The sequence below is a fragment of the Nomascus leucogenys genome, chromosome 19, assembly GCF_006542625.1.
Source record: "Nomascus leucogenys isolate Asia chromosome 19, Asia_NLE_v1, whole genome shotgun sequence".
NCBI lineage: Eukaryota > Metazoa > Chordata > Mammalia > Primates > Hylobatidae > Nomascus > Nomascus leucogenys.
This window is the reverse complement of record NC_044399.1, coordinates 20,533,072-20,548,485: the sequence shown is the minus strand read 5'-3', so window position 1 is coordinate 20,548,485 and position 15,414 is coordinate 20,533,072. Positions and strand designations below refer to the sequence as shown.

General features: G+C 40.1%; 1 protein-coding gene across 1 annotated transcript in view; it reads left to right on the top strand.

Annotated features, from left to right (window-relative positions):
• APOB (apolipoprotein B) overlaps positions 1 to 13,870 on the top strand; it is a 43,139-nt gene extending 29,269 nt beyond the window's left edge. Inside the window, exons 24-29 of the mRNA XM_003270568.4 lie at positions 418 to 563; positions 1,479 to 1,852; positions 2,345 to 9,916; positions 10,312 to 10,426; positions 10,530 to 10,713; positions 11,927 to 13,870. Coding sequence (XP_003270616.2) covers positions 418 to 563; positions 1,479 to 1,852; positions 2,345 to 9,916; positions 10,312 to 10,426; positions 10,530 to 10,713; positions 11,927 to 13,531 — 9,996 coding nt within the window. The 3' untranslated portion in view covers positions 13,532 to 13,870. The remainder of the gene's footprint in view (positions 1 to 417; positions 564 to 1,478; positions 1,853 to 2,344; positions 9,917 to 10,311; positions 10,427 to 10,529; positions 10,714 to 11,926) is intronic.
• Positions 13,871 to 15,414: the final 1,544 nt, after the last annotated feature.

Below are 15,414 nucleotides of genomic sequence, written 5' to 3'. Positions count from 1 at the left end.
TGAGCTAGGTGCAGGAAGGTTTCCAAAGATGTATAAGGCATGCTTCCTGCCCCCCCAGGGAATTCTTGGGGAGGAAAAAAACTTTCACACATGTGTAGTTACCCAGTTACACAAAGCTGAATGTGATACATATCAAAGAGATGCTACTAAGCAGAACAGTTCTTTGCCTAGTGGTATCAAAGGAAGCTTCAGGACACTAGCTAGGAGGCTGACTATGTTAGACATTCCCTTTATAAATATGGACAGTGATCAGTGAGTGGCAACGAAGATTCATAATTTTCTGTTATTTATTTTTAACTTTCAGTGCATTGTCCTGCTTAATAATTAGCTTGTCAAATCTGGATTTTTGCCTAATGTTCATTGCTCTTTGAGGATCATCCAAGCCCATTACCTTAAAAATCTCCTGTCATTTTGTAGGCAATGAACTCATGGCTTCAGAAGGCATCTGGGAGTCTTCCTTATACCCAGACTTTGCAAGACCACCTCAATAGCCTGAAGGAGTTCAACCTCCAGAACATGGGATTGCCAGACTTCCACATCCCAGAAAACCTCTTCTTAAAAAGGTAAAAGAAGAAACCGGCAAAGCTTCTTGAACCACGCAAAGTAAATGAAAGATTTTACATAGCATGACTTAGACATTTTTTTAATTTAAATTTTTAAGGGAAATAATTTAAGCATTTTAAGGGGATTAATAACTATAGCACAAACACTGTGGCATCTTTGCATTAGTAAACATGAGAACAGCAACCCTGTCAGGAAGAATCTAAGAAAAGTCGTTAGAGGATTCTGGTACTTTCACCCACTGTATAACAGTACAACCTGTTATAAGCAAATTCTCCCTCTGACTGTGAAGAATTCAGAATGGCTAGAGGCGTTACTGACTACAGGCTTGCTGTTAAGTTACAGAGAGTCAGAACAGCCATTGAGCATGAAATGGAGGCAGCATTCTGAGAAAATACTTTAACCCAGGCTTACTGACTTCCATACCTATGTTCTTTCCACAAATCAAGTTGCCTCAATTCAGTTTAGCAAATTTGTATCAAGTATCCCCTATGTGCAAAATGCTAGACTAGGTACAGTGAGAAGATAGAAACTGGGTAAGGTATAGTCCTTTCTTTCAAGAAGATACCATGGAGACATCAACAAATGAGAAATAATTAATTATATAAGCAAAATTATGACATGCTCTTTGAGAAAGGTGCAAGGGACTATGTAACTGTAAGAATGAGACAAATTGGCTATGACTTAGGTGGGATGGTAATGATAAGGAGTGGCTCTTAGAAGAGCTTTTTCAGGATTTGAGTGTTTGACAGGTGGAGGTAAAAGCGAAGGGGTCCAGGCATAGGAGTAGCACAAGGGAAAGTGCAGAGTGGCTTTGGGAATGGGGCAAGTACAAGATTGCTGTGAAGGTCAGAAGCAGAGAACTTCGAATGACTGATGTCTGACTGTGGGGATGTTGTCTTTGTTGTTCATTTCAGCGATGGCCGGGTCAAATATACCTTGAACAAGAACAGTTTGAAAATTGAGATTCCTTTGCCTTTTGGTGGCAAATCTTCCAGAGATCTAAAGATGTTAGAGACTGTTAGGACACCAGCCCTCCACTTCAAGTCTGTGGGATTCCATCTGCCATCTCGAGAGTTCCAAGTCCCTACTTTTACCATTCCCGAGTTGTATCAACTGCAAGTGCCTCTCCTGGGTGTTCTAGACCTCTCCACGAATGTCTACAGCAACTTGTACAACTGGTCCGCCTCCTACAGTGGTGGCAACACCAGCACAGACCATTTCAGCCTTCGGGCTCATTACCATATGAAGGCTGACTCTGTGGTTGACCTGCTTTCCTACAACGTGCAAGGTGAGCTATGCTCAGGTAAAGGGTGCACAGGGCTAGTTCACGGCAGACTCTAAGAGGAGAGCCTCCTCCAGGGAGGAAAGGACTTTGGTTTTCTAGCAGATAATCTTCCTTGCTACTTGGAAGTTTTATTTTATTCAACAAATAGAAATATTTATTAAACATATCACATGTATTAAATATTCTAGTAGGCAGTAACAGAAAGTAGACAGATAAGCCAGCAATTATAATTCAGTGCGAGAGGTGCTATGATAAAGTGTAGTATATAAGTATAAGGTAGAGTGGAAGCACTCAGCAAAGCCTGTGGTGGTCAGGCAAGGCTTCCTGGAGGAATGCCTTTTGCTATCAGATTTTATCTTCGCATTACAGATGGAGGAGTCTATCGCACAATTGGCCCAGAAAAATGGGACTTTATTATTGAAAGACTTTCAACATAGAGATTGCTCTGGAAATGTACTGCTTAATTTAACCAATGTCTTTTCATTTTTATTATAGGATCTGGAGAAACAACATATGACCACAAGAATACGTTCACACTATCATGTGATGGGTCTCTACGCCACAAATTTCTAGATTCGAATATCAAATTCAGTCATGTAGAAAAACTTGGAAACAACCCAGTCTCAAAAGGTTTACTAACATTCGATGCATCTAGTTCCTGGGGACCACAGATGTCTGCTTCAGTTCATTTGGACTCAAAAAAGAAACAGCATTTGTTTGTCAAAGAAGTCAAGATTGATGGGCAGTTCAGAGTCTCTTCATTCTATGCTAAAGGCACATATGGCCTGTCTTGTCAGAGGGATCCTAACACTGGCCGGCTCAACGGAGAGTCCAACCTGAGGTTTAATTCCTCCTACCTCCAAGGCACCAACCAGATAACAGGAAAATATGAAGATGGAACCCTCTCCCTCACCTCCACCTCTGATCTGCAAAGTGGCATCATTAAAAATACTGCTTCCCTGAAGTATGAGAACTACGAGCTGACTTTAAAATCTGACACCAATGGGAAGTATAAGAACTTTGCCACTTCTAACAAGATGGATATGACCTTCTCTAAGCAAAATGCACTGCTGCGTTCTGAGTATCAGGCTGATTACGAGTCATTGAGGTTCTTCAGCCTGCTTTCTGGATCACTAAATTCCCATGGTCTTGAGTTAAATGCTGACATCTTGGGCACTGACAAAATTAATAGTGGCGCTCACAAGGCGACACTAAGGATTGGCCAAGATGGAATATCTACCAGTGCGACGACCAACTTGAAGTATAGTCTCCTGGTGCTGGAGAATGAGCTGAATGCAGAGCTTGGCCTCTCTGGGGCATCTATGAAATTAACAACAAATGGCCGCTTCAGGGAACACAATGCAAAATTCAGTCTGGATGGGAAAGCCGCCCTTACAGAGCTATCACTGGGAAGTGCTTATCAGGCCATGATTCTGGGTGTCGACAGCAAAAACATTTTCAACTTCAAGATCAGTCAAGAAGGACTTAAGCTCTCAAACGACATGATGGGCTCATATGCCGAAATGAAATTTGACCACACAAACAGTCTGAACATTGCAGGCTTATCACTGGACTTCTCTTCAAAACTTGACAACATTTACAGCTCTGACAAGTTTTATAAGCAAACTTTTAATTTACAGCTACAGCCCTATTCTCTGGTAACTACTTTAAACAGTGACCTGAAATACAATGCTCTGGATCTCACCAACAATGGGAAACTACGGCTAGAACCCCTGAAGCTGCATGTGGCTGGTAACCTAAAAGGAGCCTACCAAAATAATGAAATAAAACACATCTATGCCATCTCTTCTGCTGCCTTATCAGCAAGCTATAAAGCAGACACTGTTGCTAAGGTTCAGGGTGTGGAGTTTAGCCATCGGCTCAACACAGACATTGCTGGGCTGGCTTCAGCCATTGACATGAGCACAAACTATAATTCAGACTCACTGCATTTCAGCAATGTCTTCCGTTCTGTAATGGCCCCATTTACCATGACCATCGATGCACATACAAATGGCAATGGGAAACTCGCTCTCTGGGGAGAACATACTGGGCAGCTGTATAGCAAATTCCTGTTGAAAGCAGAACCTCTGGCATTTACTTTCTCTCATGATTACAAAGGCTCCACAAGTCATCATCTCATGTCTAGGAAAAGCATCAGTACAGCTCTTGAACACAAAGTCAGTGCCCTGCTTACTCCAGCTGAGCAGACAGGCACCTGGAAACTCAAGACCCAATTTAACAACAATGAATACAGCCAGGACTTGGATGCTTACAACACTAAAGACAAAATTGGTGTGGAGCTTAGTGGACGAGCCCTGGCCGACCTAACTCTACTAGACTCCCCAATTAAAGTGCCACTTTTACTCAGTGAGCCCGTCAATATCATTGATGCTTTAGAGATGAGAGATGCCATTGAGAAGCCCCAAGAATTTACAATTGTTGCTTTTGTAAAGTATGATAAAAACCAAGATGTTCACACCATTAACCTCCCATTTTTTGAGACCTTGCAAGAATATTTTGAGAGGAATCAACGAACCATTATAGTTGTACTGGAAAACATACAGAGAGACCTGAAGCACATCAATATTGATCAATTTGTAAGAAAATACAGAGCAGCCCTGGGAAAACTCCCACAGCAAGTTAATGATTATCTGAATTCATTCAATTGGGAGAGACAAGTTTCACGTGCCAAGGAGAAACTGACTGCTCTCACAAAAAAGTATAGAATTACAGAAAATGATATACAAATTGCATTAGATGATGCCAAAATCAACTTCAATGAAAAACTATCTCAACTGCAGACATATATGATACAATTTGATCAGTATATTAAAGATAATTATGATATAAATGATTTGAAAATAGCTATTGCTAATATTATTGATCAAATCATTGAAATATTAAAAAGTCTTGATGAGCACTATCATATCCATGTAAATTTAGTAAAAACAATCCATGATCTACATTTGTTTATTGAAAATATTGATTTTAACAAAAGTGGAAGTAGTACTGCATCCTGGATTCAAAATGTGGATACTAAGTACCAAATCAGAATCCAGATACAAGAAAAACTGCAGCAGCTTAAGAGACACATACAGAATATAGACATCCAGCACCTAGCTGGAAAGTTAAAACAACACATTGAGGCTATTGATGTTAGAGTGCTTTTAGATCAGTTGAGAACTACAATTTCATTTGAAAGAATAAATGCCATTCTTGAGCATGTCAAACACTTTGTTATAAATCTTATTGGGGATTTTGAAGTAACTGAGAAAATCAATGCCTTCAGAGCCAAAGTCCATGAGTTAATTGAGAGGTATGAAGTAGACCAGCAAATCCAGGTTTTAATGGATAAATTAGTAGAGTTGGCCCACCAATACAAGTTGAACGAGACTATTCAGAAGCTAAGCAATGTCCTACAACAAGTTAAGATAAAAGATTACTTTGAGAAATTGGTTGGATTTGTTGATGATGCTGTCAAGCAGCTTGATGAATTATCTTTTAAAACAGTCATTGAAGATGTTAACAAATTCCTTGACATGTTGATAAAGAAATTAAAGTCATTTGATTACCACCAGTTTGTAGATGAAACCAATAACAAAATCCATGAGGTGACTCAGAGACTCAATGGTGAAATTCAGGCTCTGGAACTACCACAAAAAGCTGAAGCATTAAAACTGTTTTTAGAGGAAACCAAGGCCACAGTCGCAGTGTATCTGGAAAGCCTACAGGACACCAAAATAACCTTAATCATCGATTGGTTACAGGATGCTTTAAGTTCAGCATCTTTGGCTCACGTGAAGGCCAAATTCCGAGAGACCCTAGAAGATACACGAGACCGAATGTATCAAATGGACATTCAGCAGGAACTTCAACGATACCTGTCTCTGGTAGGCCAAGTTTATAGCACACTTGTCACCTACATTTCTGATTGGTGGACTCTTGCTGCTAAGAACCTTACTGACTTTGCAGAGCAGTATTCTATCCAAGATTGGGCTAAACGTGTGAAAGCACTGGTAGAGCAAGGGTTCACTGTTCCTGAAATCAAGACCGTCCTTGGGACCATGCCTGCCTTTGAAGTCAGTCTTCAGGCTCTTCAGAAAGCTACCTTCCAGACACCTGATTTTATAGTCCCCCTAACAGATTTGAGGATTCCATCAGTTCAGATAAACTTCAAAGAGTTAAAAGATATAAAAATCCCATCCAGGTTTTCCACACCAGAATTTACCATCCTTAACACCTTCCACATTCCTTCCTTTACAATTGACTTTGTAGAAATAAAAGTAAAGATCATCAGAACCATTGACCAGATGCTGAACAGTGAGCTGCAGTGGCCCATTCCAGAAGTATATCTCAGAGATCTGAAGGTGGAGGACATTCCTCTAGCGAGAATCACCCTGCCAGACTTCCATTTACCAGAAATCGCAATTCCAGAATTCATAATCCCAAATCTCAACCTTAAAGATTTTCGAGTTCCTGACCTTCACATACCAGAATTCCAGCTTCCCCACATCTCACACACAATTGAAGTACCTACTTTTGGCAAGCTGTACAGTATTTTGAAAATCCAATCTCCTCTTTTCACATTAGATGCAAATGCTGACATAGGGAATGGAACCACTTCAGCGAACGAAGCAGGTATCGCAGCTTCCATCACTGCCAAAGGAGAGTCCAAATTAGAAGTTCTCAATTTTGATTTTCAAGCAAATGCACAACTCTCAAACCCTAAGATTAATCCGCTGGCTCTGAAGGAGTCCCTGAAGTTCTCCAGCAAGTACCTGAGAACAGAGCATGGGAGTGAAATGCTGTTTTTTGGAAATGCTATTGAAGGAAAATCAAACACAGTGGCAAGTTTACACACAGAAAAAAATACGCTGGAGCTTAGTAATGGAGTGATTGTCAAGATAAACAATCAGCTTACCCTGGATAGCAACACTAAGTACTTCCACAAATTGAACATCCCCAAACTGGACTTCTCTAGTCAGGCTGACCTGCGCAACGAGATCAAGACACTGTTGGAAGCTAGCCACATAGCATGGACTTCTTCTGGAAAAGGGTCATGGAAATGGGCCTGCCCCAGATTCTCAGATGAGGGAACACATGAATCACAAATTAGTTTCACCATAGAAGGACGCTTCACTTCCTTTGGACTGTCCAATAAGATCAATAGCAAACACCTAAGAGTAAACCAAAACTTGGTTTATGAATCTAGCTCCCTCAACTTTTCTAAATTTGAAATTCAATCACAAGTTGATTCCCAGCATGTGGGCCGCAGTGTGCTAACTGCCAAAGGCACGGCGCTGTTTGGAGAAGGGAAGGCAGAGTTTACTGGGAGGCATGATGCTCATTTAAATGGAAAGGTTATTGGAACTTTGAAAAATTCTCTTTTCTTTTCAGCCCAGCCATTTGAGATCACGGCATCCACAAACAATGAAGGGAATTTGAAAGTTAGTTTTCCATTAAGATTAACAGGGAAGATAGACTTCCTGAATAACTATGCACTGTTTCTGAGTCCCAGTGCCCAGCAAGCAAGTTGGCAAGTAAATGCTAGGTTCAATCAGTATAAGTACAACCAAAATTTCTCTGCTGGAAACAATGAGAACATTATGGAGGCCCACGCAGGAATAAGTGGAGAAGCAAATCTGGATTTCTTAAACATTCCTTTAACAATTCCTGAAATGCATCTACCTTACACAATAATCACAACTCCTCCACTGAAAGATTTCTCTCTATGGGAAAGAACAGGCTTGAAGGAATTCTTGAAAACAACAAAGCAATCATTTGATTTAAGTGTAAAAGCTCAGTATAAGAAAAACAAACACAGGCATTCCATCACAAATCCTTTGGCTGTGCTTTATGAGTTTATCAGTCAGAGCATCAAATCCTTTGACAGGCATTTTGAAAAAGCCAGAAACAATGCATTAGATTTTGTCACCAAATCCTATAATGAAGCAAAAATTAAGTTTGATAAGTACAAAGCTGAAAAATCTCACGACGAGCTCCCCAGGACCTTTCAAATTCCTGGATACACTGTTCCAGTTGTCAATGTTGAAGTGTCTCCATTCACCATAGAGATGTCGGCATTCGGCTATGTGTTCCCAAAAGCAGTCAGCATGCCTAGTTTCACCATCCTAGGTTCTGACATCCGTGTGCCTTCGTACACATTAATCCTGCCATCCTTAGCACTGCCAGTCCTTCATGTCCCTAGAAATCTCAAGCTTTCTCTTCCAGATTTCAAGGAATTATGTACCATAAGCCATATTTTTATTCCTGCCATGGGCAATATTACCTATGATTTCTCCTTTAAATCAAGTGTCATCACACTGAATACCAATGCTGAACTTTTTAACCAGTCAGATATTGTTGCTCATCTCCTTTCTTCATCTTCATCTGTCATTGACGCACTGCAGTACAAATTAGAGGGCACCACAAGATTGACAAGAAAAAGGGGATTGAAGTTAGCCACAGCTCTGTCTTTGAGCAACAAATTTGTGGAGGGTAGTCATAACAGTACTGTGAGCTTAACCAAGAAAAATATGGAAGCATCAGTGGCAACAACCGCAAAAGCCCAAGTTCCAATTTTGAGAATGAATTTCAAGCAAGAACTTAATGGAAATACCAAGTCAAAACCTACTGTCTCTTCCTCCATGGAATTTAAGTATGATTTCAATTCTTCAATGCTGTACTCTACCGCTAAAGGAGCAGTTAACCACAAGCTCAGCTTGGAAAGCCTCACCTCTTACTTTTCCATTGAGTCATCTACCAGAGGAGATGTCAAGGGTTCGGTTCTTTCTCGGGAATATTCAGGAACTATTGCTAGTGAGGTCAACACTTACTTGAATTCCAAGAGCACACGGTCTTCAGTGAAGCTGCAGGGCACTTCCAAAATTGATGATATCTGGAACCTTGAAGTAAAAGAAAATTTTGCTGGAGAAGCCACATTCCAACGCATATATTCCCTCTGGGAGCACAGTACGAAAAACCACTTACAGCTAGAGGGCCTCTTTTTCACAAGCGGAGAACTTACAAGCAAAGCCACCCTGGAACTCTCTCCATGGGAAATGTCAGCTCTTGTTCAGGTCCATGCAAGTCAGCCCAGTTCCTTCCTTGATTTCCCCCACTTTGGCCAAGAAGTGGCCCTGAATGCTAACACTAAGAACCAGAAGATCAGATGGAAAAATGAAGTCTGGGTTCATTCTGGGTCTTTCCAGAGCCATGTCGAGCTTTCCAATGACCAAGAAAAGGCACACCTTAACATTGCAGGATCCTTAGAAGGACACCTAAGGTTCCTCAAAAATATCATCCTACCAGTCTATGACAAGAGCCTATGGGACTTCCTAAAGCTGGATGTAACCACCAGCATTGGTAGGAGACAGCATCTTCGTGTTTCAACTGCCTTTGTATACACCAAAAACCCCAATGGCTATTCATTCTCCATCCCTGTAACAGTTTTGGCTGATAAATTCATTATTCCTGGGCTGAAACTAAATGATCTAAATTCAGTTCTTGTCATGCCTACGTTCCATGTCCCATTTACAGATCTTCAGGTCCCATCCTACAAACTTGACTTCAGAGAAATAAAAATCTATAAGAAGCTGAGAACTTCATCATTTGCCCTCAACCTACCAACACTCCCCGAGGTAAAATTCCCTGAAGTTGATGTGCTAACAAAATATTCTCAACCAAAAGACTCCTTGATTCCCTTTTTTGAGATAACCGTGCCTGAATCTCAGTTAACTGTGTCCCAGTTCACGCTTCCAAAAAGTGTTTCAGTTGGCATTGCTGCTTTGGATCTAAATGCGGTAGCCAACAAGATCGCAGACTTTGAGTTGCCCACCATCATCGTGCCTAAGCAGACCATTGAGATTCCCTCCATTAAGTTATCTGTACCTGCTGGAATTTTCATTCCTTCCTTTCGAGCACTGACTGCACGCTTTGAGATAGACTCTCCCCTGTATAATGCCACTTGGAGTGCCAGTTTGAAAAACAAAGCAGATCATGTTGAAATAGTTCTGGATTCCACATGCAGCTCAACCATACAGTTCCTGGAATATGAACTAAATGGTAAGAAATATCCTGCCTCCTCCCCTAGATACTGTATATTTTCAACAAGAGTTATGCGTAAATAATTATGTATTTAGTTGTGAGTAGATGTACAATTACTCAATATCACAAAATTTTAAGAAAAGAGATACATGTATACCCTACACGTAAAAACCAAACTGTAGAAAATCTAGTGCCGTTCAAGACAAACAGCTTTAAAGAAAATGGATTTTTCTGTAATTATCTTTGGACTAACAATGTCTTTTAACTATTTATTTTAAAACAACTGTGAGCTGTACATTGCATGTTTTAAACATAAGTATCTGGTTAGGATAGAATTCTCCCAGTTTTCACAGTGAAAACATCTACATCCTACTGTTATGAATCTAATAAAATACAAAATCTCTCCTATACAGTTGTGGGAACACACAAAATCGAAGATGGTATGTTAGCCTCTAAGACTAAAGGAACATTTGCACACCGTGACTTCAGCACAGAATATGAAGAAGATGGCAAATATGAAGGACTTCAGTATGGAGCTTTTATTGAAACCTTATCCCTTTTGAAAATTCATTGTGATTTTCATCATCTCCCTACCCCTTTCGTGATGGCTCATCTGTTTTTCTGCTTTCAGGGAATGGGAAGGAAAAGCGCACCTCAATATCAAAAGCCCAGCGTTCACTGATCTCCATCTGCGCTACCAGAAAGACAAGAAAGGCATCTCCACCTCAGCAGCCTCCCCAGCCATAGGCACCGTGGGCATGGATATGGATGAAGATGACGACTTTTCTAAATGGAACTTCTACTACAGCCCTCAGGTAAATACCACCTAATGAGTGACACGTACCCAAGAGCGAGTGGAGAATTGGGGCAGATACATTTAATTCAGGACCAAATATGCATTCAGAGATTCCCCAGACTAGGTGAAAGACAGGCGGTAAGCAACTTCTTCTCTAAGGAAATATACTCTAGAAAGTATTACAATGAGTCCTTGATTGATTTTAAGTTTTAGATGTACACATGACACCCTATCAGCACTATTATTTATTAATTCTGGGCAAATCCAGGAAAATGAGGGTTATACCTCATCATCTAAATCATAGGCAAGCTCAACCATAGGCAGGGTATATTTTTCAGAGAGTGCTGGTTTCTGTAGTATTTAAAACAAAAAACCAAACACCGCATGTTCTCACTCATAGGTGGGAATTGAACAATGAGAACTCATGGACACAGGAAGGGGAACATCACATTCCAGGGACTGTTGTGGGGCTGGGGGAGGGGGGAGGGACAGCATTAGGAGATATACCTAATGCTAAATGACGAGTTAATGGGTGCAGGAAATCAACATGGCACATGGATACATATGTAACAAACCTGCACATTGTGCACATGTACCCTAAAACCTAAAGTATAATTAAAAAAAAAAAAAAAAACTTTAAAATTCTTCCCCATAATAGAATTGCTAGATGAGATACATCGAATTCCTCTCATGTCATTTACAAGCTCTGCCAGGGCCAAATCAAGGGTGACGTTACCAGAGGAGAAGAGCAAACATGGTTCTATTACTGTTACTAAAAGTTTGTCATGGGCTTGGAGAATGCGTACTGATATTGGGATTCTGGGTCTCTGCAGGGTGGGCTCCAACTTGCCTTTTTTTGCTATTTCTTCTTTCCCTATCTGTCATTTCCTGACTCTTCTTCTCTCTCCTCTTTTCTCTTCCCCCTCCTCCTCTTCCAGTTTTCAGTCCTAGGAAGGCTTTAATGTTAAGTGTCACAATGTGAATGCCAAACAGCAAGCGTTTTTTTAAATCCTTTCTGGGGCATGTGATAAAGAGAAATTAACAACAGTAGACTTATTTAACCATAAAACAAACACATGAACTGACATATGAAAGATAAATCCCTTTCAGTATATGAAAGATTCTCTGATCTTTATTTTTAACTGCTAATGACGTTTTAGTGTACTATATTATGTAATTGGAGTAATTGAAAACACGTTCTTTTTTTTTTTTTTTTTTTTTTCTCTATGTAGTCCTCTCCAGATAAAAAACTCACCATATTCAAAACTGAGCTGAGGGTCCGGGAATCTGATGAGGAAACTCAGATCAAAGTTAATTGGGAAGAGGAGGCAGCTTCTGGCTTGCTAACCTCTCTGAAAGACAACATGCCCAAGGCCACAGGGGCCCTTTATGATTATGTCAACAAGTACCACTGGGAACACACAGGGCTCACCCTGAGAGAAGCGTCTTCAAAGCTGAGAAGAAATCTGCAGAACAATGCTGAATGGGTTTATCAAGGGGCCATTAGGCAAATCGATGATATTGACATGCGGTTCCAGAAAGCAGCCAGTGGCACCACTGGGACCTACCAAGAGTGGAAGGACAAGGCCCAGAATCTGTACCAGGAACTGTTGACTCAGGAAGGCCAAGCCAGTTTCCAGGGATTCAAGGATAAGGTGTTTGACGGCTTGGTACGAGTTACTCAAGAATTCCATATGAAAGTCAAGCATCTGATTGACTCACTCATTGATTTTCTGAACTTCCCCAGATTCCAGTTTCCGGGGAAACCTGGGACATACACTAGGGAGGAACTTTGCACTATGTTCATAAGGGAGGTAGGGACAGTACTGTCCCAGGTATATTCGAAAGTCCATAACGGTTCAGAAATACTGTTTTCCTATTTCCAAGACCTGGTGATTACACTTCCTTTCGAGTTAAGGAGACATAAACTAATAGATGTAATCTCGATGTATAGGGAACTGTTGAAAGATTTATCAAAAGAAGCCCAAGAGGTATTTAAAGCCATTCAGTCTCTCAAGACCATAGAGGTGCTACGTAATCTTCAGGACCTTTTACAATTTATTTTCCAACTAATAGAAGATAACATTAAAGAGCTGAAAGAGATGAAATTTACTAATCTTATTAATTATATCCAAGATGAGATCAACACAATCTTCAATGATTATATCCCGTTTGTTTTTAAATTGTTGAAAGAAAACCTATGCCTTAATCTTCATAAGTTCAATGAATTTATTCAAAATGAGCTTCAGGAAGTTTCTCAAGAGTTACAGCAGATCCATCAATACATTATGGCCCTTCGTGAAGAATATTTTGATCCAAGTATAGTTGGCTGGACAGTGAAATATTATGAACTTGAAGAAAAGATAGTCAGTCTGATCAAGAACCTGTTAGTTGCTTTTAAGGACTTCCATTCCGAATATATTGTCAGTGCCTCTGACTTTACTTCCCAACTCTCAAGTCAAGTTGAGCAATTTCTACACAGAAATATTCAGGAATATCTTAGCATCCTTACCGATCCAGATGGAAAAGGGAAAGAGAAGATTGCAGAGCTTTCTACCACTGCTCAGGAAATAATTAAAAGCCAGGCCATTGCGATGAAGGAAATAATTTCTGATTACCACCAGCAGTTTAGATATAAACTGCAAGATTTTTCAGATCAACTCTCTGATTACTATGAAAAATTTATTGCTGAATCCAAAAGACTGATTGACCTGTCCATTCAAAACTACCACACATTTCTGATATACATCATGGAGTTACTGAAAAAGCTGCAATCAACCACAGTCATGAACCCCTACATGAGGCTTGCTCCAGGAGAACTTACTATCATCCTCTAACTGTTTAAAAGCAATCTTCATTTATTCTTCTTTTCCAATTGAACTTTCACATAGCACAGAAAACATTCAAACTGCCTATATTGATAAAACCATACAGTGAGCCAGCCCTGCAGTAGGCAGTAGACTATAAGCAGAAGCACATATGAACTGGACCTGCACCAAAGCTGGCACCAGGGCTCTGAAGGTCTCTGAATTCAGAAGGATGGCATTTTTTGCAAGTTAAAGAAAATCAGGATCTGAGCTGTTTTGCTAAACTTGGGGGAGGAGGAACAAATAAATGGAGTCTTTATTGTGTATCGTACCACTCAATGTGGCTCATTTGTATTGAAAGACAGTGAAACGAGGGCATTGATGCAAATGTTCTGGCACAGCAAAACCTCTAGAACATATAGTGTGATTTAAGTAACAGAATAAAAATGGAAATGGAGAAATTGTAGAGGGAAATATTTTGTAAAAATATTTAAAAAGATGAGGTAATTGTGTTTTTATAATTAAAATATTTATAATTCAATATTTTATAAAGTATAATTACATATTTTATAATTAAAGTATAATTACATATTTTATAATTCAGTATTTTATAAATAGTTAAAAAATAGGAAAAAATTAAAAAGACGAGGTTATTGATCTCAGGAATTGTATTTGCCAAGTGAGAAGGAAAAAATATTCACAAAGGCTTGTACACACTTTGATCACAAAGGCTTGTACACACACACCTCTGGTGTCTTCATGTGCTACATAGTCTTCTTCACTGACAGTCTGCCTTTGCAAGTCAAGGCTCTCCGGTAGGCCTTGAGGTGAAACAACAGATCTTTTATTTCACTCAGCCTGCCAGGAGTGGAGAAGGAATGGCTAGGGAGTCCTAGCCCCAGGGGCTTCATGGCAATACGGACCCCACATGTCTCCCTGGAGCTCTGCCAGGATCCATTCAAGGCAAAGAAAGTATGATTCGGAGAGAAGGGGTGGAGATGTAGATTCCTAACAATTCTGCCACCCAACATACATGTATGCTCTTTAGGCTCTTAAACATCCTTATTTTTCCAAATGTAATATCCAACAGTCCCAAGTGTAATAAAAACCCAAGAGTTTCTCCTGTCACATCCACTCACTTCATACTCTGATTTTAAACACTGGCAATGTCCAGTCAGAACCTCCAAGCTGAGCTCTAGAAAGAGAAAGCTGCAAAAAACCTGTGCAACAAAACTTGCACTCATATCACTGACAAGGGTAGATATAAAACAGCACATTCTTTTCCATGACACTGAAGAGCAAAGGAAGAGTGTAACTTGGGGGCAATAAGAAATTGGAGGTCACCACCTCCCAAATCCTACATGAGGTCTATTTGGAAAAGACCTCCTTTTTAAATTCAAAAATCCTTCAACCTCCACCATTCTTTCATAAAGCTTCACATTCTCTTGGTGAAGCCCACTGTTAAAATGCACAGGCATTACCTGGAAAAGGAAACACATAGCCTCAATAATATTCTTCTGTACTGAACTGAAGAGTGAGAAAGAGTCTACAGAGCTATAATGCGGTAGTGTATGAATCTGGTACTCAAGGAAAGTCTGTTGGATAATGATGGATGGATGGATGGATGGGTGGGTGAGCGAATAAATGAGTAGATAAATGAGGGGTCAGTTTTGAGAGTGAGAGAAACATGGAAATTAGACTCAAATCCCAAGGCACCACATGGAATAGTTCCAGGAATAGTTCTGCAAGAGTTTCCCTGATGATCTATAGGCAGCAAAAATCTAGTGAGTGTTCAAACTGAAAGGAGGCCTGGAATTGTGGCTTAATTTGGAGGGAAAGAGGGAGTCCAAGATTCCCAGTGCTTATTTGTTGATATCTATCTAGTGCTGAAAGGAAAAAAAAAATAGCCACAA